This window comes from Diadema setosum, chromosome 7 (assembly GCF_964275005.1).
Source record: "Diadema setosum chromosome 7, eeDiaSeto1, whole genome shotgun sequence".
In the NCBI taxonomy this organism is placed as follows: domain Eukaryota; kingdom Metazoa; phylum Echinodermata; class Echinoidea; order Diadematoida; family Diadematidae; genus Diadema; species Diadema setosum.
Window position 1 is genome coordinate 28400280 of NC_092691.1, and position 24756 is coordinate 28425035.

Consider the following 24756-nt stretch of genomic DNA (forward strand, 5'->3'; position numbering starts at 1 on the left):
CATCTTAAAGCCATCTTAACAATCGGTGGAGTTTCTCAGGCTGCTGATAAAAGAACGTATTTGCTTTGGCTATAAATTAGCTTTTAACCAATGTTTCGGGACCATCTTTTGGCGAATTCCATATTCGTATGGCCATCAAATGCCAATTTGGGGACAGTATCTTTAGTTCGGCAGCCTTGCCATTGTAAGTGTACTCATGGCCGGGAGTTGTAGCGTTCGCCAGTAATCCAGCTACTAGAGTACTCTGGAGGCAATGACGGGCGGGGGATATGGCTCAGTTCCTTGATTCGCGAGTCTCACTGAACGATGTTGTGTGTAAGCATTCCGTCCCCTCTAGTAAGAGGCAAAACACTTTTTTAATCGAACAGAAAACAGAAAATTCACCAAAATGACTCTTTCTACCTTCTATCCCAAATAGAAAGAGCCATTGATGACATGAAAATTGAACAGAAAGAAAGTACGAAGTTTTTAGGGGTTACTATAGATGACAAGTTGAACTGGAATCTGCATATTGCCAATGTTGTGACTTCTGTAGTAAGCGGAGTTGGAATATTGTACAAACTTAGACCATTATATATCGAGTGTTCACCATTCATAATTGTATTATTCTACTTTATATTTCTTACTGCAATATCGTTTGGGCTTATCAGAAGACTAAACTCAACTCACTGATTCTCCTTCAGAAAAAGCTTATGACGATTTACACAAATGTATCATATTTCGTGCACAAAGCATTATACTTGTGAATCATGTATGTATATACTAGTCTATGCATTTTGTGAATCAATAAAAATCAAATCAAATTATGGTCATTTTCTACTTTCTATTCAAGCAAAAGAGAAAATTATCAAAAGATACCGTGATTATTGAATAGAGGTCCCGTGTGTGTGTGTGTGTTAGCCACGACACACGCACGTAAAATAACCCACTTCATTCATTCATCGCAAAGATCAGGGTGCCAACCCCGTGAAGTGGTCCGCCTACCAACCACACACAAGAAAATAGGCGAATAATGGCGACCGCTGGCATGAGTGTACTAGTATTCATGTTAAAATGCCTGTAGTGTAGGTGCGCACATAGTTCATAGCTTTGAGTGTAGGGATAGCATCGTGCGAAGATGGCTTTCCTCCAGTACACGAAAGTATGTTTTGTTTTGTGCTTATGCGTTATCTTCTCTTACCTTGGCGCTTTGACAACGAAGAATACAGTTCAGAGGGACTTCAAAAAAGTTGCAAGATATAAGTCCAATCCTGGTAAGTCGATCAAACCGTCTCTTTCATCCTTTCTTTCTTTTTGTTTACAGGGGATGGATAGTAACTGATCAGTGGGAATCAGTGGGAATGCTGGGGATGATTGTTCAATTCTTGTGGGATTCATTTAAGAGTATATTATATATCTATTGTTGTGTGAAAATTATTTGCTTCAGAACGGTCTCATATTCAACTCATGTGCAGTTTACTGCCCCGTCACTGTACAGGCATGCTAACCTGGAAACATTAAACTGCACATTATTTGAATATGAGACCATTCTGAAGCAAATAATTTTCACACAACAATAGACATTAATGTACTCTTAAATGAATCCCACAAGGATTGGAACAATCATCCCCAGCATTCCCACTGATTCCCACTGCTCAGTTACTAGCCATCCCCTTTAAATACAGCAAATCTTGATGTGATTTTTTTAGGTCATCACTTAATTCTTTAGTAACTAAATATTCCTTAAATAATGCCCTGTTGTTCCCTAGAAGGTAAAGCAGCATTACCCTCATTTTAACAGCTTTCAATATGATGCAAAACAGCTCACAAAATGTTTACTTTTGTCCATTATAAGTTATGTTAATTTGAAGTCTATTAAGACTTTACCAAGAGACTTGTGTGCCACAGAAGTAATTCTGACATGCTTTTGTTGACATTTGCCCTCTTTCAAATAATGTAATTTCATATTCTATATAAAAACAATAAAAATGATAAAGCATAAAACTATGAATTAAAAAAAGCAAAGCACACGGGCGGCTTAGGGCAGTTCAGTTACTGATATCTTAACCAATTCCAAAAACTTAGTTCAGTATAAACAGTATTGTATAGTGTGTGAGAATCGTGTCGAGTAAAGGTAAATGAAATTTGTTAGATCATCTAGTCAGACATTTGCATGATTATGAACCCTGATATTTCAACTAAATAGTTATATTATCAAATACTTTTAAGCAACTAACTGTTCCTGCATATTAACATAGATTGTCCTAGCTGAGCAAAATATAAGTCTGTAGCCTCAAAAATTGTGTTTTCAAGAAAAGGTAAATCAGTATGGATGACCCCATGGCTATGAATAAAATGTAATTCTCAGATCTTCTTTTACGATGAATTCAATTTATTTCTCAATTATTGATGAGTATATCCCCAAGAATGCCAATTACTGTGTGTGTAATTACGGTATTATAAAAGACTATCATATAGGGTAAGTAAAGTATGTATGGGGGATTCTTAAACTGGTTATGTGCAAATGTTCCGAGATGTAATTTTTACAACATGCAATCCACAATGCATTCCTTCCATTGAAATTGTAATATATTGTATGTGTATTCTGCATTCATTTTCTTTCTCTATTATTGTTACTGGCCGTTCAATAATACTCCGTATTTTGTCTCGTCTGGTGCGCGAGCAGGGCTAGCTGTTAGTGCCCGAAATCTTTTTACTCTCTCGGCGAGATTGGTGATGAATTTCAATATTTATTTCACTGTCTGCTTCTGCATAATTCAAACAAGCGCTTAAGAAATATTTCTGGAAACACCCAAACGTACTTAAAAATGGATTCACCTTTTAATGACACTACTGAGGAGGCACTGAAGAAGATGGCGAAATTCTGTGAAGAAATTGTTCAATATTTTGATAAGTGACAAATCATTTAGAGCCTATCAAAACACTATCATAAATACAGTCTAATGCCTTCTTTTGTGTGTGTGTGTGTGTGTGTGGGTGTGTGTGTGTGTGTGTGTGTAAATATGATTTATCAAAGATAACTTAGTAGACCCATGGTATTAGAACATTTTGAATGTATATCTATGAGTTCGTGTTTTAGTGCTCGCAGGCGGTGCCTGTAACGTTTCTGTACATTATTATGTCTATGTATGTTATCATATGTTGCTGTTGATCTCGCTACCCCAATTGAGGTGATTGAGTCAATGAACTTCCAAACTTTCAAACTATTACAATCAACGGCGTAAATCCATACTGAGGAGTGGGGGGGGGGGGGGGGATGGCCACCATCACCACGATTACAAGCCCATAACCGGACCGGCGCTGCCTTTTTTTTTTTTTTTTGGGGGGGGGGTGGGGGGGGGGGGGGGTGGGAGAAGCTTTGTGCCCCCCTCCCCCCCCCCCCCCCACACACACACTTTACAGGGATCGGATGCCCCACTCTTTTGCATGAAATATAAAGTGGGAGAAAAGTGGCAGCAACAACATAAAGACTTTTTGTTCTCGTTGCTTTTTTTTTTTTTTTTTTTTTTTTTGCTTGTCAGACGACTTTCGGCGGAAAATCAGACCTTAAAAGTATGAAAACATTTTTTTTTGAAATATCTGTGAGAGGGAGGGGAACGACCGAACGGGGGAAGGGTGTGTATGGGGGGGTTGTATCCCTCTCCCACACGAGGAAGATTTTACATTTTCAGACCTGAAATTCAGCGATCTGGTGCTCACTTGTGGTGAAAATTTTGTTTTCTTTTCTTTAAAAAAAAAACAAAAAGAAAATGAAATATTCACAATATATTATTGAATGACAAAATCTTGGTATATCAGCTCTTGCTGTGCGACATCACTGTGAAGGCCTACTAAATAATGGGGCCTATCATCGGCGTAGACAGGATTTGATCTTAGGAGGAGCGGTTATGTGAGGGAACGATTCAAGCGAGGGGGGAGGGTATGGTAGGGGGTTTCCCCCTCCTACAGTGAAATCTCTTGTGTTGAAAATTTTGACATTTTTCAGTCCAAAAACTGCCATTTGTAGCTATATTCTTCGCTTTGGAAATTAAGGGGGGCACACCAGGCGCAACTGCTGTCAATCACTGGCAGCAACATCAGGAGAATGGCATAGCAATTAAATGCGAGCGAGCGGAGCGAGCGAGCATGAAAATTTTAACATTTTACAGTCTAAAAACTGCCGTTTGTAGCTATACTTTTTCGCTTTGGAAATTAAGGGGGGCCGCATCAGGCGCAACTGCTGTCAATTACTGGCAGCAACATCAGGAGAATGGCATAGCAGTTAAATGCGAGCGAGCGGGGCGAGCGAGCTTGAAAATTTTGACATTTTACAGTCCAAAGACTGCCGTTTGTGGCTGTATTTTTTTCGCTTTGGAAATTATGGGGGCACACCGGGCGCAACTGCCGGCAATCGGGCAGCAACATCAGAATGGCATAACGATTAAATGCGAGCGAGCGAAGCGACTGAGTTTGAAAATTTTGATATTTTACAGTCCCACATGTCCTTTGTGGCTGTACTAGTATTTTTTACTAGTATAGCGAAAACTGCTGGCAATTACTGGCAGCAACATCAGGAGAATGGCATAATGATTAAATGCGAGCGAGCGAAGCGAATGAGCTTGAAAAATTTGACATTTGACAGTCCAAAAACTGCCATTTGTAGCTATATTTTTCGCTTTGGAAATGAAGGGGGCGCACCGGGCGAAAAACTCCTGGCAATTACTGGCAGCAACATCAGGAGAATGGAATAATAACTTTTTTCCAGTCCCAAAAACTGTCGTTTGTGGCTGTATTTGTTTCGCTTTGGAAATTAAGGGGGCGCACCGGGCAAAAACTGTTGGCAATTACTGGCAGCAACATCAGGAGAATGGCATAATGATTAAATGTGAGCGAGCGAAGCGAACGAGCTTCAAAAATTTGACATTTTACAGTCCCCAAACTGCCGTTTGTAGCTACATTTTTCGCTTTGGAAATTAAGGGGGGCGCACCTGCTCACAATCACTGGCAGCAACATCAGGAGAATGGCATAGCGATTAAATGCGAGCGAGCTTGAAAGTTTTGACATTTTACAGTCTAAAAACTGCCGTTTGTAGCTATACTTTTTCGCTTTGGAAATTTAGGGGGCACACCGAGTGCAACTGCCGGTAATTACTGGCAGCAACATCAGGAGAATGGCATAGCGGTTAAATGCGAGCGAGCGGAGCGAGCGAGTTTGAAAATTTTGACATTTTACAATGCAAAGACTGCCGTTTGTGACTGTATTTTTTCGCTTTGGAAATTAAGGGGGCACACCGGGCGCAACTGCCGGCAATTACTGGCAGCAACATCAGGAGAATGGCATACTGATTAAAAATAATGCTAGCGAGCGAAGCGAGTGAGCTTGAAAATTTTGACATTTTCCAGTCCTAAAAACTGTTGTTTGTAGCTATATTTTCGCTTTGGAAATTAAGGGGGCGCACCGGGTGCACCTGCTGTCAATCACTGGCAGCAACATCAGGAGAATGGCATAGCGGTTAAATGCGAGCGAGCGGAGCGAGCGAGCTTTAAAATTTTTGAATTTTACACTCCAAAAACTGCCGTTTGTAGCTATATTTTTCGCTTTTGTTTGTCCCACTTTTATTTGAGAACCACCCCTCCCCCCATCGACGCCTCTATACATATTAGGTTGCTTTTGTTAAGTGAAAGATCTGCTGCATCACACTCTTTGATATATTAGGGAATATACGTCTATGTCAAAAGTGTACAAAGTTTATCCCTTATCCTATATAGCGGACCTTTTGCATGTTCATGATTGCAATACAACGATCTGGTGCATAGTTCTGGCGATATTTGGACAATTTTCCATTAAGAAAGTTCGAGATTTGTCCTCATCTCGGGAATTGCTTGGGGGATAAATGATTTGTCTGTCTAAACACTTCCTTTGGGGCAGGGCAAATGCCCCTTTGCCCCCCATATAATAGATTCGACGTCCCTGATCTTCCCTTGGTATGCCCACAGATGTATCCTGACTGAGTCATCAGTCACTGTCGTTTCTCAGGAATGATTCAGGAAATGGAGGGGATTCAATGTAATGGCGATAAAGTTGTTATTGTTTGTTTGTATGTTTTCGTACATATTTTGCAGATGGTCCCCAGTTACTCGCGTCATAGCATGTTTACATGTAGACCTATACTATTTGACGTTGTCAACGCCTCGTGAGCCATACCTTACAGTGTATGTCGATGTTACTTTCTTCGCGAGCGAGCGAAGCGAGCGAGCGCTTGAGAAAATTATACATTTTCCTACAAGATAGAATACTGTTCAGCTCTGTTACCTGTCTGAAGGCCGGCGTACAAACGTCATGCAATATGCCAAAATTGATACAATCACATTTCTGCTTCCTCCATTTTTTCCCCTCAATATTCAGGGGGGGATGATTGTATAGGCCATCCCCCCCTCCTCCATTTCAGGGGGGGATATATCCCCCCATCCCCCCCCCCCCCGGGATTTACGCCCATGGTTACAATTCACATCTTGCAGATAGTTGCGTCGGGGCTTTTCCTTTTTCAATGCTGGGATGGGACTGCTGGGCCAACTTTAAAGACGACTAGAAGTAGGCTTACGGTATTTTTGTGCAGTTTATGTTTTCTCTACATGATTATTGATTATAATCATTATATTGGATGACATTAATTCATGGAATACCAGGGAATATTGCACTTGTTAGGGTCAATATTGCACTCATCTTCGATTCGTGCAATATTGATCTTAACTCGTGAAATATTCCCTGGTTTCTCATTCATAGCCATCCAATATAATATAATTATTGGCAGTACATTGAATCATGAATCCAAATTCTATTTTATATTCTGTGTTTTATTAGCTTTGATCCCATGTTTAATGTTTTCGAAAGATGTCTGTATGATTATTATTACTTTTAAAAAGAACTAATCAAAATATGAGCCGTACATGATAGTGAAGACACGCTGATATATACATATACATATACATATACATATACATATAATATATACATATACATCAAAATTACTCCACTAGACATGTCTGGACACTAATCTGATATGTCAATTTATAGAGCACTTTACACATGAGGTTTACACCCTATCAGTTTCATTTGTCGGAATTAATTGGAAAAGCGATAAAGTCGGGTTACCACGAGGGTACGATTTCAAACACTTTTATATCATTTTGTGTGTGTGTATGTGACATGTGTTTGTGAAAGAGAGAAGGCAGCCACACTCTGTTTGGAGCTCCTGACTGTTGGATGATTTTCTATGCCTTTCGTTGTTGCTGTTCATGTCGTGCATTCACCTATAGAGCCTAAATGTTTTCGGTTGTACTTCTGAGTTTACTGGACATGCAATTTGTAACATTAACTGTATCAAAACAGGACCCTGTTTCATAAAGCGGTTCGTAAGATTACACATGACTTTACGAGCGACTGGAATACGAGGTGCCAATATGTGTCCATTTTCTTTTTCTCCCTTACGTTTTAACAATGTACGACTGTACGTCAATATTCTATTTACAGTTGGGCAAAAAAAAAATACTTTCAACTAAAACGTACTAAAATGTAAAAATAATCATTATCAGATCTCCAAATTTCAACTCTAGGAATTGAAATTAACACTGGCTAGGAAACCCACATGGCTTTATCCATATTGAAGTTGTTCGTACAGTCGTGCGTAAGATGGCAACATTTGCCTGGTAGGCCATTGCTTTAAAGGGACTGTACAGTACTGGTTGAGGTAGGGATTCATGTTTTGAACATTCCTAAGTGAGATAATGAAAAGCCTCCTATGAAATATGAAAGAGCATGTAATTTTAAAAAGGATTCAACGTTTATTTGATGAAAATTGGTTTTCAAATGGCTGAGATATCCAAAAAAGTGCTAATAATAAAAGGCGACATGCCCCAACTTTATTAGGATCTCTTTGTTTCACCTTGTTTTTGGATATCTCAGCCATTTCAAAACCGATTTTCATCGAATAAACTTTTGATACCCCTTAGAACTGCATGCTCTTTGACATCTCATAGAGTGGTTTCTGAATATCTCGCAAAATGTTAAAAGCTAAATCTACACCTCGACCAGAACTGTACACACCCTTTAAAGTTACACAGAATTACATGTTCACAGCAGTGTGGCCGAGAGGTCCTGAATTACTGGTCTTCAATTGTCAATTGAACAGCCATTGTCTACTCTGTATAAGCCGTTACTGAATAACGATGAAGAGGATGACGTTCTGGTTCAGCCACTATTGCATTGTTTGACCTGGGAGCTTTTTGAGTTGGAACTACTGTGGTTAGATACACTTTTAAAGTGTATCCAACCACAGTAGTTCCTGCCTTGAAAATGAAATTCCGTATCAAATATAGTGGTTGCACTCCAATCAGCAAATCAATGGGTTTATCATCCTATTTACTTCATTCAATCAATCACACCTAAACCTCGCGTTAAATCTTCCCATCTTCCTATCTTTCCATTCTCAATGTTCGTGGTTCTGTATATTATGTGGGCCAGTGCTTAAGTACAATTATGACAAAATACATACATTCATACATACATACATATATGTATATATCATGTATGAAGAGTTTTATCGTAAAACGAGCTAAATCGATTCTTGTAATGAAAATTTTGAATATCTAAATAAGTAATCTTCCCTTAGCTGCAGTTGATTACTACATTATTGTTTCCTAATATCTTACAACAACCAATATGCAGATCGTTTTGTCATGTTTGTTACAGTAATTGTTATGAAATAAACAGCATGTGCTGTCACAAATGTACACACAAGTAGTTATGTACATGTATCAAGGCTGTATGCATGGTTGTTTTAATGTGTATGTACACAGGCGAACCAGATTAATGGAGAACATTCTATATGATATAAATATAGTACATACAGGCTGACCAGATCAGTGAAGAATTTTCTACGTGGTATACAATGTAGCTACAGTACATGCATGTGACAGGAAATACATTACAGCTCACTCAATCTAGAATGATTTAACCCATTCCAGAATATTCTGGGAAGTGCTTACATATTTGGCTGAGTGAGGCACTGTCCCTGTAGACCAATGTGATTGGTAGTTAATTTTGGCAATGATGTTATGCACATAGTTAGGCAGTGAGTCATCCAGGATTCCTGGAATTTGGACTTGCTAGTATGATCAGGTATGTGGCCCCAGGTTGGAGAAAATTACAGAATGTACTACATACCTTGGAACATACCTTGGATGTGGGCGTAAAGTTAGACTTAACTTATTTGCCCCTCGGTGTCGTCATTACATGACATTAATAACTTTTTGTTAGGCGCTGTGCAGTATAACATGGACAAAGAAATATCCCTTCGGGGTTGTATTTGTTCTTGTCTTGACTCCAGAACCTCTCTAAATTAGACTTGAAACTATTCACGGATGGGCTGTCAACTACAAATGATGGTAACTTATTCCACTCACTAATAACTCTTTGAGAGAAAGAGCACTGTCTCACTTTGGACTTTACATGCTCCTTCAGTATCTTAAATTTATGACCACGCGTCCTTCCTCCAACTGAGAACTCAAAAAAGTCTGAGGACTTCATATCATCAATCTCCTTCACAATCTTAAAAATCTGTATCATATCGGCTCTATGTCGTCTATATGCCAATGAAGGCAATTTCAAGTGTTTAAGTCTTGCTTCATAACTCAAAGGTCTGAGTGGACGTATCATTCTAGTAGCTCGACGCTGTACATTCTCTACTTTTACAACATTCTTCTTCCAATGAGGATGCCACACTGATGAACAATATTCTAATGTCGGTCTAACAATAGACTTGTACAGTTGAATAAATCCTTTCTCATTAAAAGTAGAAAATGTGCGATTGATAATTCCAATCTTACGATTCGCTGCAGTACAAATTGTATCCACATGATGAGTAAAATCTAACTTCTTGTCATAATTTACTCCAAGATCTTTTACATACGTAGCTACTGGAATGGGTGGGTTTGTTTCATCCATCTTATAATTGACACATGGGTTATTCCTTCCGTAATGGATAACTTTACACTTTTCCTGGTTAAAAGGAAGCTGCCACTTTTTTGACCAATCCATCACTCTAGTTAGTTCGGCTTGCAGATTGAGTACATCATCATTATCATATATCTGTGAATACAACTTAGTATCATCAGCAAAGAGCTTAACTTCACATCTGCCACTTAACAACACATCAGGAAGGTCGTTCACATACAACAGAAACAAAATCGGCCCCAAAACACTACCTTGTGGGACTCCACTAGATACTGCAGTTTGTGAAGATGAAACACCATTGACCACCACTCGTTGTGATCTTTCACTTAAAAAAGACTTAATCCACTTCAAAAGATTTCCAGTGATCCCGTACGTTTCTACTTTCCTAATCAGTCGTTCATGAGGTACACTGTCGAATGCCTTACTATAATCTAAGTATATACAATCGACGTTTCCACCATTGTCTAATACTTTTGTCCATATTTCTGACACAGATAATAACTGTGCTCCACAGCTTCTTCCTTTCCTAAAACCATATTGCTCCTCTGTAAATAACAGATTTGAGTCCATGTGTTGTACAATCTTGTCTCTGACAATGGTTTCCATTAACTTGCAAATATTACTAGTCAAACTCACCGGCCGATAATTATTTGGTTTCTTCTTATCTCCTTGCTTGTAAATTGGAGAAACATTAGCATTCTTCCATGCCATTGGAAGTTCACCTTTTGACATTGACATAGTAAATAAGTCTGCAAGTGGTTTCGAAACACTATCTACAATTTCTTTCAGAATACGATTCTGCACGTTGTCTGGACCGGGGGATTTTGTTTGATCCAGTTTCAATATAACATCTTTCACAACTTGTTCTGTAAAAATGACTTTGTCTAATTGTACATCATAAATTCTGGGAACCAGAACTGGAACATTCGATAAGTCTTCATGTGTAAAAACAGAGGCAAAAAAGTTGTTCAGTGTTTCTGCCTTTTCTGCATCACTTACTGCTATACCTCCATCTGGTTTCTCCAAAGTACTTAAACAGGGCTTGAATTTGCTTTTGCTTTGCACATACCTCCAAAAACTTTTGGGGTTACAACTCAATTCAGATATCAATTTGCATTCAAAATCCCTTTTTGCTCCAGATACCACTCTAGTTACTTCATTTCTAGCTTTTCTGTAGCAATCTCTGTCTTTCTGACTTCTTGTCTTTTGATAACGATTCCAAGCTTTATGTTTTTTGACAATTGCTTGCTTAACAGAACTATTTAACCATAGAGGTTTCTCCTTCACTCTTGGTTTGACTTTAGGTACAAACTTATCAGTAAGCATTCCAAGTACATTCACAAAAACATCATTTGCAGAGTTAATATCTCCTTCTGTATCCAACACATCAAAAAGGTCATTGACACACACATATTTCCTCATATCATCGTAATTTCCTCTAAAAAATGCATAACGTTCAGGTTTCTCAGTAGATAAGTAGCAACCTGGCAAATAGAGTTCAAATTCAAGAACTAAATGATCACTCTTGCCTACTGGGGAAGATGTGTGTAAAAATTCCACCATATCTTCTTGGTTAGTAAAAACAAGATCCAAGATGTTTGACCTCTGCCCATCTCTTAGTCGAGTAGGCTCATTTACTAACTGCATCAAAAATAAATCCTGAATAACTTGAACAAATGCATTTGCAAATTCATTTGTACCTGTTCCCTGTACAGCAGGGATCTCCCAATCAATATTTGGCAGGTTAAAATCACCCACGATAAGCAAATACTTGTACTGAGAATTCTCAACTTCTTGAAAGAGTTGTAACAACGCTGTATTATTAGCTTCGAGGCTATTTGGACTTCTATAAATGCAGCCAAACAGTAACTCTTCATTATTGTCCTTAACGGAACACCAGACACTTTCTTCAAAATCAGATTTATCAAAGAAAACTTGTTTACAGTGAAGACTCTTTCTGTAATAAATGGCAACTCCTCTTCGGCACTTAACAGGTAATAACAGACTGTATCCCGGCAACTGGAGTTCACTCTCTTCTATTGAATACAAACTGTTCTTCGGGTATATTTCCACCAGTGCTATGATATCCGGATTGGTAATGGAAATCCTAGCTTCCAATATAGATTTCTTATTACTAAGAGAATCAACATTACTAAATACACATGATAAACGATTAACACAGTTTCTTCCTGAAGCATGTGTATTATCACTAATAACATGACTATAAACCTTACTGTAAACCCTACCTTTAACATCTGCAGTATTACTGCCTGTACTCTTCTCGAAAGGGCTGGCCTCCCTTGCGGGGGGCTGAATCCTTTCTATACTGATTAATATTCAAGCGACTCGATGAGTCGCGTTTCAGATATTAAGCTGAAAAGAACAGATACTACACATGATCTTAGCCAAAAGGCCGAGAAGGCCTAGAAAGGGGTTAATGGATAGTATAAAAGCTGGAGAAATTCTGAGGTAGGCAGAGTACCCAACACCTCTGCTCTGAGAGTTACGTCACTTCTGGCTCTGAAGCGACTTGTTATAGTCAGTCCTGTGTTACCTGCTGACCTGCTATACAAACTGCGTTTGTGGAGATAAGGCCTGGGAGACATTTTGCCTGCAGAGAATTAATTTGCCTACATTGGAGATAGACTCCATATTTTAGTGTCAACGGACATTGTTACGGCAAAGCTGTGACGGGCTGGATTCCTTGCTGGACAATATAAAGTGAATCATCATTCAACACCTCGACTGGACGTGGTCGTCATAACGTTTGGATTCTGCACGTTTCGCTGTGGACATATCTCGTGGAGTTTACCTCGGATCTATACCGTGGACTATCGTAACCTGCGCCTTTGGAGTTACGTCGGAGGAATCATTCATCTGTGCGTCAAGGATCATTCATCGGTGCATCGAACATCGTATCTGAACCTTTTCAAAGGAGTACTTGATAACAAAATATGTAAGTGATTCCATTACCGATTTATAATTGTTTCTATCGATCATTATTGTACTGATGTGAACACCGATTACGAGTCTGTACCCACAATATCACTGTTAATAAACCGCCTGAACATTAGTTGATGGTTTCTTTTGTGCGATCATTCTCAGAGTGATTTTGGTCGTAACAGTGCAGATACTTGGAAATTAGGGGTTAAAAACAGATTCTGTAGCACGAGCATAATTGAAATGAGAATGGGTGACAGTGTAAGCTTGCAATCAGTGATGTAAACAGCATCATTTTGCAAGTTTAACTACGTTATCGATATGCATCGTGCTATCGGATAAGGTGAATAACAGGGGTCCAAAATATATGAGTCCATATATTTACATGATTTAAATCAACCAAATTTGAAAAGTTTGACAAAGCCCTTTGAGATAGCTACGGAGTCGAGTCAAAAAGTTTCACGTACTAGAGAAACGAGATATCAGATAAATATCTTCCACATAGAATAAGCATCAGCATATACTGCCAAATCAAATATTCTATGTATAGCACCTACTGCTGAGGCGGAATGAATGCTGGAACTTTCATTTTGGATTCGGTGTGTTTCAACATCAGATCGTGGCCTTGTGGCGTCAGTGCAACGACAGACGACGACAGCGGAAAAGGAGCCCGTCAAGCCGAATGAGTATATTGTGTCAAGGTAAAACTAATTACTTTCGTGTTGGTCCTACGTCATAATCTCTATTTTGTGCAAGGGAATAAATCATAAATCATGACTTATTAATTATAAAAAAAAAATTGAGTGATAAACCACGCAACACTTACACGTAGCATTGGAAGGAAAGGAAAGACTGAATACAGCAAGTATTGTTTAAATCAATCATAATTATTGGATGACGTGTACTGTTTGGAAAGGTATTAAAATAGTCATTGATATATGATTTTGCATTTCATTCTTTTTTTTCTTTCTTTCTTTTTTTTCTGGTTCTTTTAAAGGGATAAGTTAATGACGAATATTACCCGTGAGAAGACTATCCAGATATTTCTACCTGAAATACGGCCGAATGAAATGAAAATAACTTCGTCTCTAACTCGCTTGAAGCGGTACAACCAGACCAGGTCCCTCCCACTGATAGATTCCTGCGCAATCGTGGGAAATAGCGGCGTTCTATCGGATAGCAGTTGTGGTGGCGTCATCGACAGGGCGAATCTAGTTCTGCGAATGAACCTCGCGCCCGCCGGCGGGGAATATGCTCGTGATGTTGGATCGAAGACTAATATAACAACGATTAACAGCGAACAGAGTAGAGCAATGGCGGCGTGTGCTGAAGATGAACACGCAAAAACGTCGGTCGACAATTTGCCAGACAATTGTCGAAGTTTGTTGAGACTCATGCGGCGTCTGAATAACACTGTAATTTGGTACATCAGAAGTTTTAATATGATGAAACGCATCAAGAAAGGACTGGAGTTCTACGAGAAATATCACGGCCTGAAAACTTCTTTTGCCTTCAGTCCGCTTAATCCAACTAGGAGGACATCAAAGTGCGTATGATTATTTCTCAGGATAATTTGTGCTTTAACTTTTATATTTTTCTTTTCTGTTTTATTGAGCTTTCATTGCCTCCTCTCACATTTACATGAAATTGGTCGTTAAAATATGTGAATGCGCTGAACAAAAGTGCAAAAACGTTTCTGCTCAAATATTTGATAATGTTCAGTTCCTTACAGTCATTCATTTGGTTTAACTGCTTTGCTTAGCATTGGGGTACAATAATTATCGTTCAACTTGAGATCATTACGTCTGTTCATTTACCTGAGAATCAAATTTTCTTTGGATGCCTTTTCAAGAGTGACCTATAAACTGCTTATTGCTTGTTCCATCTATAGATTAGAGACCGGTGACGCAACGATGTGATAAAATCGTAATTGTCAGACTGTTTTCTTGGTCTCAATTAACGCATTTCATGTTGTTATTCTTGGTTAATGTCTTTGCGACATAATTGGTTGCCATTGACTTATAAATTGCTCTTCGCTGACACTGTTTTGGTTTTTATCTTTCTTTCTTTTTTGTTTATTCTCTGGCAGGTGGATGAAAGTCAGACATGCAACCACAGGTGCAGCGATCTACCTCACAGCTACAACATTTTGCCGACGAGTAACATTATACGGGTTCTATCCTCGTTATGTCGACCCAACAAATCGAACCCTTCGCTATCATTACTACGACGACACACCCAAGAACTACTCGACTAGTCCCCACTCTTTCAACAAGGAGTTCGAGGTGTGGCAGTCCCTCCAAGACGACGGGTACTTACAGGTCATCAACGATTGTGCGGGAAGGTGGGACAAGCACGACTACCGTAGCCAGCTAGACACATGACTTCACAAAGATGCACACTTTTTTTGTTTTATGATATTCTTTATTAAAATTTCACTCGATATCAGGTCCATGTTGACGATGAAATTGTGGTACACACACACACACACACACACACACATGGAACATACACACGCACGATTATCAGGAGTGTCCATTATATCAAGATAATGAATATATCATTTATTACGTATTACCTGTGTTCTAGTATATATTCGTACTTTTTGTCTGTTCCTTAGAAAAATATACGTGTTAAATCAGAATTTACTTAGTCAATCGACTGAAGTAAAGTGAATTGAGTATCACATGTTATGATATCATTTTGCCATTTATTTCTCATCTTACCATCATTTGGCTTATATGCATTTCACTGCCTATCTTTCATATGAAAAATATCAGATGAAACTAATCAGATACACTGACGATGTTAATTCTGCCTAAAATCACGTTCACAATTACGACATTTGGAGATTTTGGAGGTATACAGGAGCTGTAAATTAAGTATAATTCAAATATAAATTCTAATCTTTGTTAAGACATTCATTAAGAAGCTTTTGAAAAGTTTAATACCTAAACAAGCAATTATATAGTTATGAGTACAGCAGAGCTAGGGCTTACATGAGGCCGAACGTTTCTTTTTCTGCAAAAAAAAACAAAACAAAACAAAAAACACTTGTTAAAAGATACAACATCAAACGACTTGAAGGTGTAGCTGCAATTTCGGACATGGTGAAGGAGCTTTCATTTATTTAAGAGGTGATTTGGCTCAGCCGGTAGCACATCTGCTTCCCAATCCAAAGGACCCGGGTTCGATACCCGAGTTTAACTGAGCAATGATGTGTGTAATCATACCGTCTCCTCTGGTAAGAGGAAAAACACTCTGTCCCTCGGATAGCACATTAAATGCAGGTCCCATGTGTGACAGAGTCACAACTCATGCACTTGAAAGAGCAGGGTGCATAACTCGGTGAAGTGGTCCGCAGCTCACATCCAACTGGACCCCGTGACAGACTAGCTAGTGCAGCTGAATATGGGCTATCTAGCAATCCCCTCTGATGAAGAAAAAATATAACAAATATATAGTAATAATATTGAAAAATGTATTGTTATGATATCTGTAGAAAGGTGCGAGTCCAATGTTAAACTCCTACCATGATTTTGTTATTGGATATTTTTCATTCCAATTGCTCTTCGATATCAGTCAAGACTAATTACACAATTCTAATCAGAAATCAACTTTGCAAAGAAAACTAAGAAAAACCATAGTTCAGATAAACTCTTTCGTTTTTCTAGAAACAGGCCAAGACTTCACAATGGTCTTGCGGAAGGCACTGTGAACAACTAGTAGTTTCCTCATATTAAAATGTTATTCATTTTTGCTTATCTGTTCGTTTTATTTCCATCTCAAACTGACTGTCTTACGTTAAACTGCTCTATTGAAATGAAATGGAATGTAAAATTATATAACCGATACGTGGAATATGGAACCACGAATATAAAAAAAAAAGGTAACTGGTAAAGGGAACTTGCGCTTCCATTGGAAATAGAATGCATTATAGATACTGACTTCAGCAACCACAAGTGTTTCATTGAAATTGTCAGTAAATATTCTGAATCAAACGCATGACTGCTAACATTTTTAATCATTGATGGCACAATAATTACCCACTGAAAAGATGTCCTCCATGATTGCTATAACAGGCATAAGTGTTCGTAAAAAGCAGCTATGAATATGTTAATCAATAGAAACCATAAATGAATTGGAGTTGTCATGTAAACTATATAGAGACCGATGTCCAGTGAAACACGGTGTACGTACATTAAATTGTCATTTTTTGACTATTGACTTGGTGTCTGAACCTTGTTTTACTGTCCGCCCAGTGTTTGTTCGTTTATTTGTTTACCATTTTGCCCTATTTTGAGGGAGCTGAATCCGAATCTAGACGATGCAATTCTTGCATTCCACAGGATTTTGAGACATCCAAGATGACCGCCAAAACAATCGCGAACATTTCTATACATTTCAATTCAATTCAATTCAATTCAATTCAATTCATTTATTTCATTCTCATTTTCTTTCCAACAAAACATAACACAAGGTATATCAGAAAATCCATCATAAGCATGTATACAGTACAAAGTGCGAAGGATTAACGATATACAACAAACTAATAGAGATGAATCATGTATACAAAGTACAAAGTTCATTTCCTTATGAATGGTGAGAAAATTGTGCTCTAAAGTGATATGGCTGATTGAGCAAAACAATCGCGAACATTTCTATACATTTCCTTGTGAATGGTGAGAAAATTGTGCTCTAAAGTGATGTGGCTGATTGAGCCCAGTGTGAAATCAATCATTCGTATTTCTATTCACATTTCAGTGGAGCAAAATTGTTAGATCAGCTATTAGATAAGCTTAAGTGGTATCCAAATGGCTGCGAAAATGTCAACCTTTATCTGATTATGTGTCATGGGATGTCTCATGCGTATGGCAAAAAAAAAAAGAAGAATATTAACACCATCTTTGATAAATGATAGTCTAACACTTGCGAACACAAACACGAGATTGATATATATATATGTATATATATATATATATATATATATATACGTGTATATGTATATACATACATATAAACATAGTGTGTGAAAGGTGTGTTTTCATTATTAAACCGCTCGGCCGTGTCGCATCTTAGTAGTGTGTAGGTGAGACAGAGGATGAGAAGATAGACGTAGCTTGAATCCTCACAGTTTGATTTTATTCTCAAGCTTTCGGGCCCTGCCCTTTATTTTGATAAAGGACAAGGCCCGAAAGCTTGAGAACAAGAATCAAACTGTGAGGATTCAAGCTACGTCTATCGTCTCATCCTCTCTCTCACCTATATATATATATATATATATATATATATATATATATACACACACATATATATAAATATATACATATATATATATATATATATATACATATATATATAATAATAATAATAATATAGGCGTACCTGTGTTTTGGTGCCTTGTCTGCTACCGACGGTTTCACGCTGTCGCGATCTTCAGGCAGACTGGCAAAGTGGTGTGTTTCTGTGCTCATGTGGCGCGGTGGATCGGTTTGACGCATGGATGGTTTTTCTTTTCCGGTGTCTGCATTTGGATATAAGTTCGGACCTTTTGTTGAGTGCTTTTTTGTTTCTGATGATGATGGCCTTCTCATCGAGGCAGAGGTTGCACATGCCACTCCTTCTTAGAGTTAAGTGTTAAGTTTGATTTTTTTTTTGGATGTCCCATGTCAGTGTGAAGTTTGCGCGTTTGTCTTTCAGGCTCCAGATGTATTTTGAGAGTTGGGTTTCGTTTTTGTATTTCTCGTTCTTGATGGATTTCACATGGTTCCTATATCTGTCCTTGAAGGTACCCCCCGCCAGTCCGTAGTAGCACCTTTCCTCATTGTCATGCTTGACGGTTGCTTTATACACAAGAGCCGTTTCCATGCATCTTCCTCTCAACAGGCATTGATCTTTTTGGCGGCAGTTGCATTTGGGTTTGGGATCGGTGTCATGTGACTTGGATTTTCCGATAACTCTTTGGTTGTGGGATTTTATGACTGCATCCATGTTTTTCATGCAGCTGTAGCTCACTTTTACCGAGCACAGAAACACACCACTTTGCCAGTCTGCCTGAAGATCGCGACAGCGTGAAACCGCCGGTAGCAGACAAGGCACCAAAACACAGGTACGCCTAATATGCTCTGCTTTACAGCATTGAGCACTTTTCGACCCTCAACAAACCATATATTCCCGACAGATATATACCCAACGGCTATATATATATATATATATATATATATATATATATATATATATATAGTTGAATAAAAACCAAGGCAATTGGCATTTAATGCATTCCTCACGGTGACATTACTATTACTATTTCTACTATTGTCAATACGCGGAGCATATAAAACATTATTATATATCATATATAAATATATATATATATATATATATAGAGAGAGAGAGAGAGAGAGAGAGAGAGAGAGTAATAGTTGAATATAAACCAAGGCAATGCATTCCTCTACGGTGACAATACTTTTACTATTCCTACTACTGTCATTACGAGGAGATTATACATACACATTATTATATATATAATATAATTAGATATAGATATAGACAATGACATATACATGTTTATAATATATACATATAATTCAAATGGCAACCAAGATGGATCCCACAATATTATCCTATTTTGGTTAGTGTTGTGCTGCCTGTTATAGATGTTGACACTCGTCTCGTATTTGTTAAATATAGCTGTAAACATAACTTCTTATAAAAGGAGATAATCATGTAGGTAATTTCCAAAACATTCTGCATAACCATAACAATCATGAGTACTGCACTTTTTGCACCTGTAATTTTTGCACCGCCTTCATGAATATTTGCCAGAAAAGAGCAAAATATACATATCAAAACATTTTTAGCTGTCTCGAAACACTCCATTTCTGTAATCGATAGCCATGGTCATTTTAGCTTTGACAGGAAGGGGTGCTTGTACGGAATTAGCAGAATTAGAACGCGGAGCTCAGCTGCAGGCGCCAGGCCATCTCGCTCGCTAACTAGAACCCAACACAGGCTACGGTCAAAACTCTTACAATCAGCCTTCATGGTGACCGGTTGGAGCGTTTGAAACCAATTTCGGTCTGTACGACCGGTGACCAACCAGTGACCGACAGTGCACCATTGATTTTTAGAGCATCGGTCGGTCGCCGCTGAGGTATTAACGCGGAGTTAAAATTTCAGCGAACCAGTTTTCACTCTCTGCCGAAAGTGCGCTCGGTGTCCGAGCGGCAACCGCCCGGGAACCGACCCGCTGTCGAGCTATTTAGAGAACGAAAATATAAAAAAAAAAAATCAAAATGACAAAAGCATAGAAGAAAAATCAAGGGAAAATCAGGGGGACAGATGGGAAAGAGGAACCAGGGCAATTTGGAAGAGGCAGGGGGAAGGATAGACAATAGAGGCAAGGAAACCATACCAACTTCTCCCCTTGAAAGAAGGAACATGTAACTGCAGCTTCTATCTGGCATTCTCAGGTCGCCCACGCAGAACAGGACTCTACTAGCAACATGAGGGACAGGGAAGACAGGGGCAACCACTTTTAAAAAGGCAAATGAGATGAAAGCTAAAAGTTGGGGTTGTTATGTAGACGTATTAACATATCATAATATTATTATTATAATTTAGGCCTATTGAGTGGAAAAGCAATGAATGAAAAGAGATAAGGGAGAATGAAATTATGAAATTGAATAGGAATAGAAATATGGTGCAAATATAGTAGCGAGCAAAGATATTTCGAAACATTTTAATCTAGGAGTGATTACTTTTTTCATCTTTTGTTTTCATCCCTTTTATTTGATTTTCTAATTTCTAACTTTTATTTATCTGTGGTTTCACAAAGCTGAGGTTGATAGTTCGTAACTTCATTCTTAAATCGTTTACTTTTTTAATCTTTATTAATAAATCAATAATTGAGCGTATATATTGTAACGCATATAACAAACCATTGTTCCCCAACGGGCTTTACAATATGCCTTACCATTTCACAATATTATCACACAAACATATTTTGGAAATTACATTCAAAATAACAATAAACAAATAAATGTAAATAATAATAATAAATGCACTGGTTAATATACGTTAACTTACATAAAAAGAAGAAAATGTTTACTTTACAAATAAATCTTTATGGAGAATTAAACTCTGTTTTGAGAAGAATAAGGTAAAAGGAAAGTTTTTTGTTAAAAGCAGCTTCCATGCTTTCATGTCTTCACAAAATTATTGATTTGTGTTTTTTGTTTTATTTTGGGATTTTTTTTGAGAGAGAGAGAGAGAGTTCTTCACGATAAACTCTAAGGCTTGGTAAATAGTGATTATGAATAAACAAATAGATTTTTTTTTCTCGAAAATTTATTTTATCGACTGATAAAACTAAGTTAATCGGTCGAAGTTTATCGGAATTATTCGGCAAATGGCGTGCCATACCCGTATGTCAATAAATAATTCCGCGAATTGCTTTTGCGGGATTGTATATTTTGCGAGATGCATTCTAGAAACTGTCGGGATCTGCTTGGGGTTTCACGAAGATTTTTGAAACAGTGTGCACATGTTGAGTGCGAGTCCGCACAGAAGCTAACAGCAGTGGTGTTGTTTTAACAACTCACTAACAGTGCCAGGGGCACCGATAGTGACAATGTTAGCGAATATCTTCTTCTTCTTTTTTTTGCGTGCGCTGTAACCTCAGCTGTCTCCTTTTTAATACCATATAGACATACTTCAAAATAGATCGACCTAGACCTAATTAAGAATGTGGTGGGTAGTGGGCGACATAGGTTTTGCTGATGACGACACGAGGACACCAGTTTGTGATGTCACATGTGTAGAACGATATAAAGAAAACGAAGAAAATTCAATATATTTTCACTTTTCTCGAATTACTTTTACTAGTATTTATTATTACAACTATTGTATACATATATGTAACTAGAAATGCCGCTATGGCGACTGGTTGCCTCCGCCATTATGCATCGTTCTCCTAATATAGGTCTAGAGTACGCCTTGACAAAGTAAGATGACAGTTTCACAGAACCAGTAAAGAAATAAAATGACATGTTTGTCACAAATGTGTTGAGTGTGTTTCTTTTCCTTGAGCTGGGTTTCATTATTTTGAACGAATGGCTAACCATCTGTATAGCATCATTGCATAATGTTTGGTTGACAAGCGTTGTGCTTAAAAAAAAGAAAAAAAACTATAGTAGGCCTACTCCATGTAACATTTATTTCTTCTTCAGTGCAGTCTGGAGCTCGAACTTTTTTCTGTTTGTTTTTTTTTTTTTGTTTTTTTTTTTGGGGGGGGGGACGTTGGTATACAACATTAAGAGTACGAGGCTTTTTTTTGTAGGTTTATTGGTGTTGTATTATATTCGTATACAAGATAGGGCCTCATCCACGTCAAGTTCCGCTTATGATGACTGTCCCCTGGGGTATTGATTTCTCCTTTGTTCACACATGAACACAGAACCGTTACTTTGATAAATTAGGGATTGATGTTGTTATGATATTGACAAATGTATGGTATGCTCTTCCCTTTTTTGCATACTGTTCATCACTTCGTTTTCATTTGTTATTGTATCTGGAGAAAGGAAATGCGGAAATTAAACCAAACCACACCAAACCAAATCAAACTCTCTTCGCCATATTCTGCGCCATTATGATCAATTCAAATACAGCTCTGCAGGGGCGGTGGAAACGGGGGGGGGGGGGTTGGGGAGGGCCCACCTTTTTTATACCTGTAGGACTACGTAGGAGTAGGGCCTACATACTAGGGTGTCACCACTTTGGGCCCTCACCCCGGAAGTGGCACTAGAAAAAAAAAAGACAATGAAACCTTTGAGCGCGGTAAGGCCTTTGTTTTTCCTTGAAGACCTCTTTTTTTCTGTTTTTGCTTGTCAGCCGAAGAAACCCGGAAGTGGAATGAGAAAGATGCGCTGCAGACCTATTTTTATTTATTTATTTATTTATTTATTTGTTTATTTATTTATTAATTTTTGCATGTCAGCTGAAGAAACTCGGAAGTGGCACCCGATGTTGCGCTGAAGTCCTTTTTGTTTTGGAATGGAAATGGAGGGTCCCACTAAAAAGCTAAAAAGCAAAACAAATAATGACTTTATGATGAAACTACAAACATTATATGAAACAAAATCAAGGAAACCAATGTCAACTGACATGAAATCAACTTAGGAAGGAAAAAAAGAAAAAAAAGGAAAAAGGAAAAAGAAGAAAAAGGGGGAAAAATAAAACTACAACACGTCGACATCGTGGACACAAGCAGACTGGATTTCATGATGTAAGTGTAATGATAAGACTTCCCCTGGATTGATATTGCGAAGGATTGGGTACATATACCGGTATGAATGCAGAAGAGCGGACATACAAGAAAAGAGAGAGAGAGAGAGAGAGAGAGAGAGAGAATAGACACACTGTTAACATCTGAGGAGGACTTATGTTTGACAGATTATTTTTCTCTCATAAAAAAAAAAAATGATTTCTGTATGATTGCTTATAATGCTTGTAAAAAAGATGACTTGATTGAGACAATAAAAACGAACCTAATTCGGTTGCATATCATAAGATTTCAATAGAAATGATTTAAATTTGTTCTTGAAAGAATTCAAAGTTTGTCCTGATACTATGTCGTTGTTTGCGGCTAGCCCCCCCCCCCCCCCCCCGGGCCTTTTTTTTTAATTTGATGGTTAGTGTGTTGCCGTGGTAACAGTATATCATCGGACAAAATCTTGCAGATCAAATTAGTTCCTTAATTTTTGCCAAATGCTCACGATAGTTGATTTTTGGTCTTGGAGTGGAGACGTACAAGACACATTCGTTAAAGGATGGGTACTGTGTTGTCATGGCAACGACATATAGCAATAAATCAGAGAAAATGCAAAAATCGTTTTTGTTTCTCACATAAGGTCGTCGTACGCGTACTAGGGCTCGGGTATAAATTATCTTCTGTGATATTTCTATATAGTTTGTGTAGAATGAAGCCTAGACTTGCTTGTTATAGGGACACTGCTAGTGTGTAATCGGCCAGTAAAGGGGGGGGGGGTGGTGGTGATGGTTGAGCATAAGGAAACAGGATATATTCTCAGATGACAAAGGCACACTCACGAAAAACGACAATTCAAGCATTCGCGTGGTCACGGGGGGGGGAGAGGTTACTCAGATTTGGTTCGGAGGGAGGTCAGCAGATTAAAAAAAGAAGAGGCAAAATTTAAAACGGGGGCGGCACCACTGTATTTTGATAAGGGGCTGGGCAAGATGACTCATAAGTTAATTTATTGAAGCATTAAATAAACAGGCGTCTCTTTCCCCATCCTATTCGTTTTTCCCTTTTCTCCTTTTTTTCCTCCCCTGTTTTGTTTTTATCATTTTGACAAGCAATAAACGCCCCTGTTAACTGTAGCGTCGCCCATGAGTAAAACCAATCTTTTGGATCAATTATTTTTTCCCAAGGGGGAAGGGGAAGGGGTCTTCATCAAACTCATGAATGACACTTGGTTACTTGGTTTAATGTATATATATATATATATATATATATATATATATATGTGTGTGTGTGTGTATTTATATCTATATATAAAACCCTAGGCATAATTAATGAATTTCAGCATTCTGTGTTGAAGCTTGGTAGTACCGATTAAGCCCCATAAGATAAAACAACCAGAATCAAAATCCACTGTTTAATGAAAGAAATGTATCATTTCCATTAATTTTTGAAAATTTTCATATATTTGTATAAATTTGCATAATTAATACATTTCAGAATTCGGTGTTGAAGTTTTAAGTTTTACGGTCCCAACCAACAGCCCCGGCGATACGGTGCA

The 24756-nt window shown here is 38.1% G+C and overlaps 1 protein-coding gene and 1 pseudogene across 1 annotated transcript; one reads left to right on the plus strand and one right to left on the minus strand.

The window, feature by feature from the left end:
• Window positions 1–1117: 1117 nt before the first annotated feature.
• Window positions 1118–15315, plus strand: LOC140230364 (alpha-2,8-sialyltransferase 8B-like). The gene is made up of 4 exons (XM_072310512.1): window positions 1118–1253; window positions 13548–13632; window positions 13929–14477; window positions 15021–15315. Exons 1-4 carry the CDS (start codon window positions 1118–1120, stop codon window positions 15313–15315), a joined length of 1065 nt encoding a protein of 354 aa, XP_072166613.1.
• On the minus strand, window positions 12297–12416 carry LOC140231341 (U2 spliceosomal RNA; annotated as a pseudogene).
• Window positions 15316–24756: the final 9441 nt, after the last annotated feature.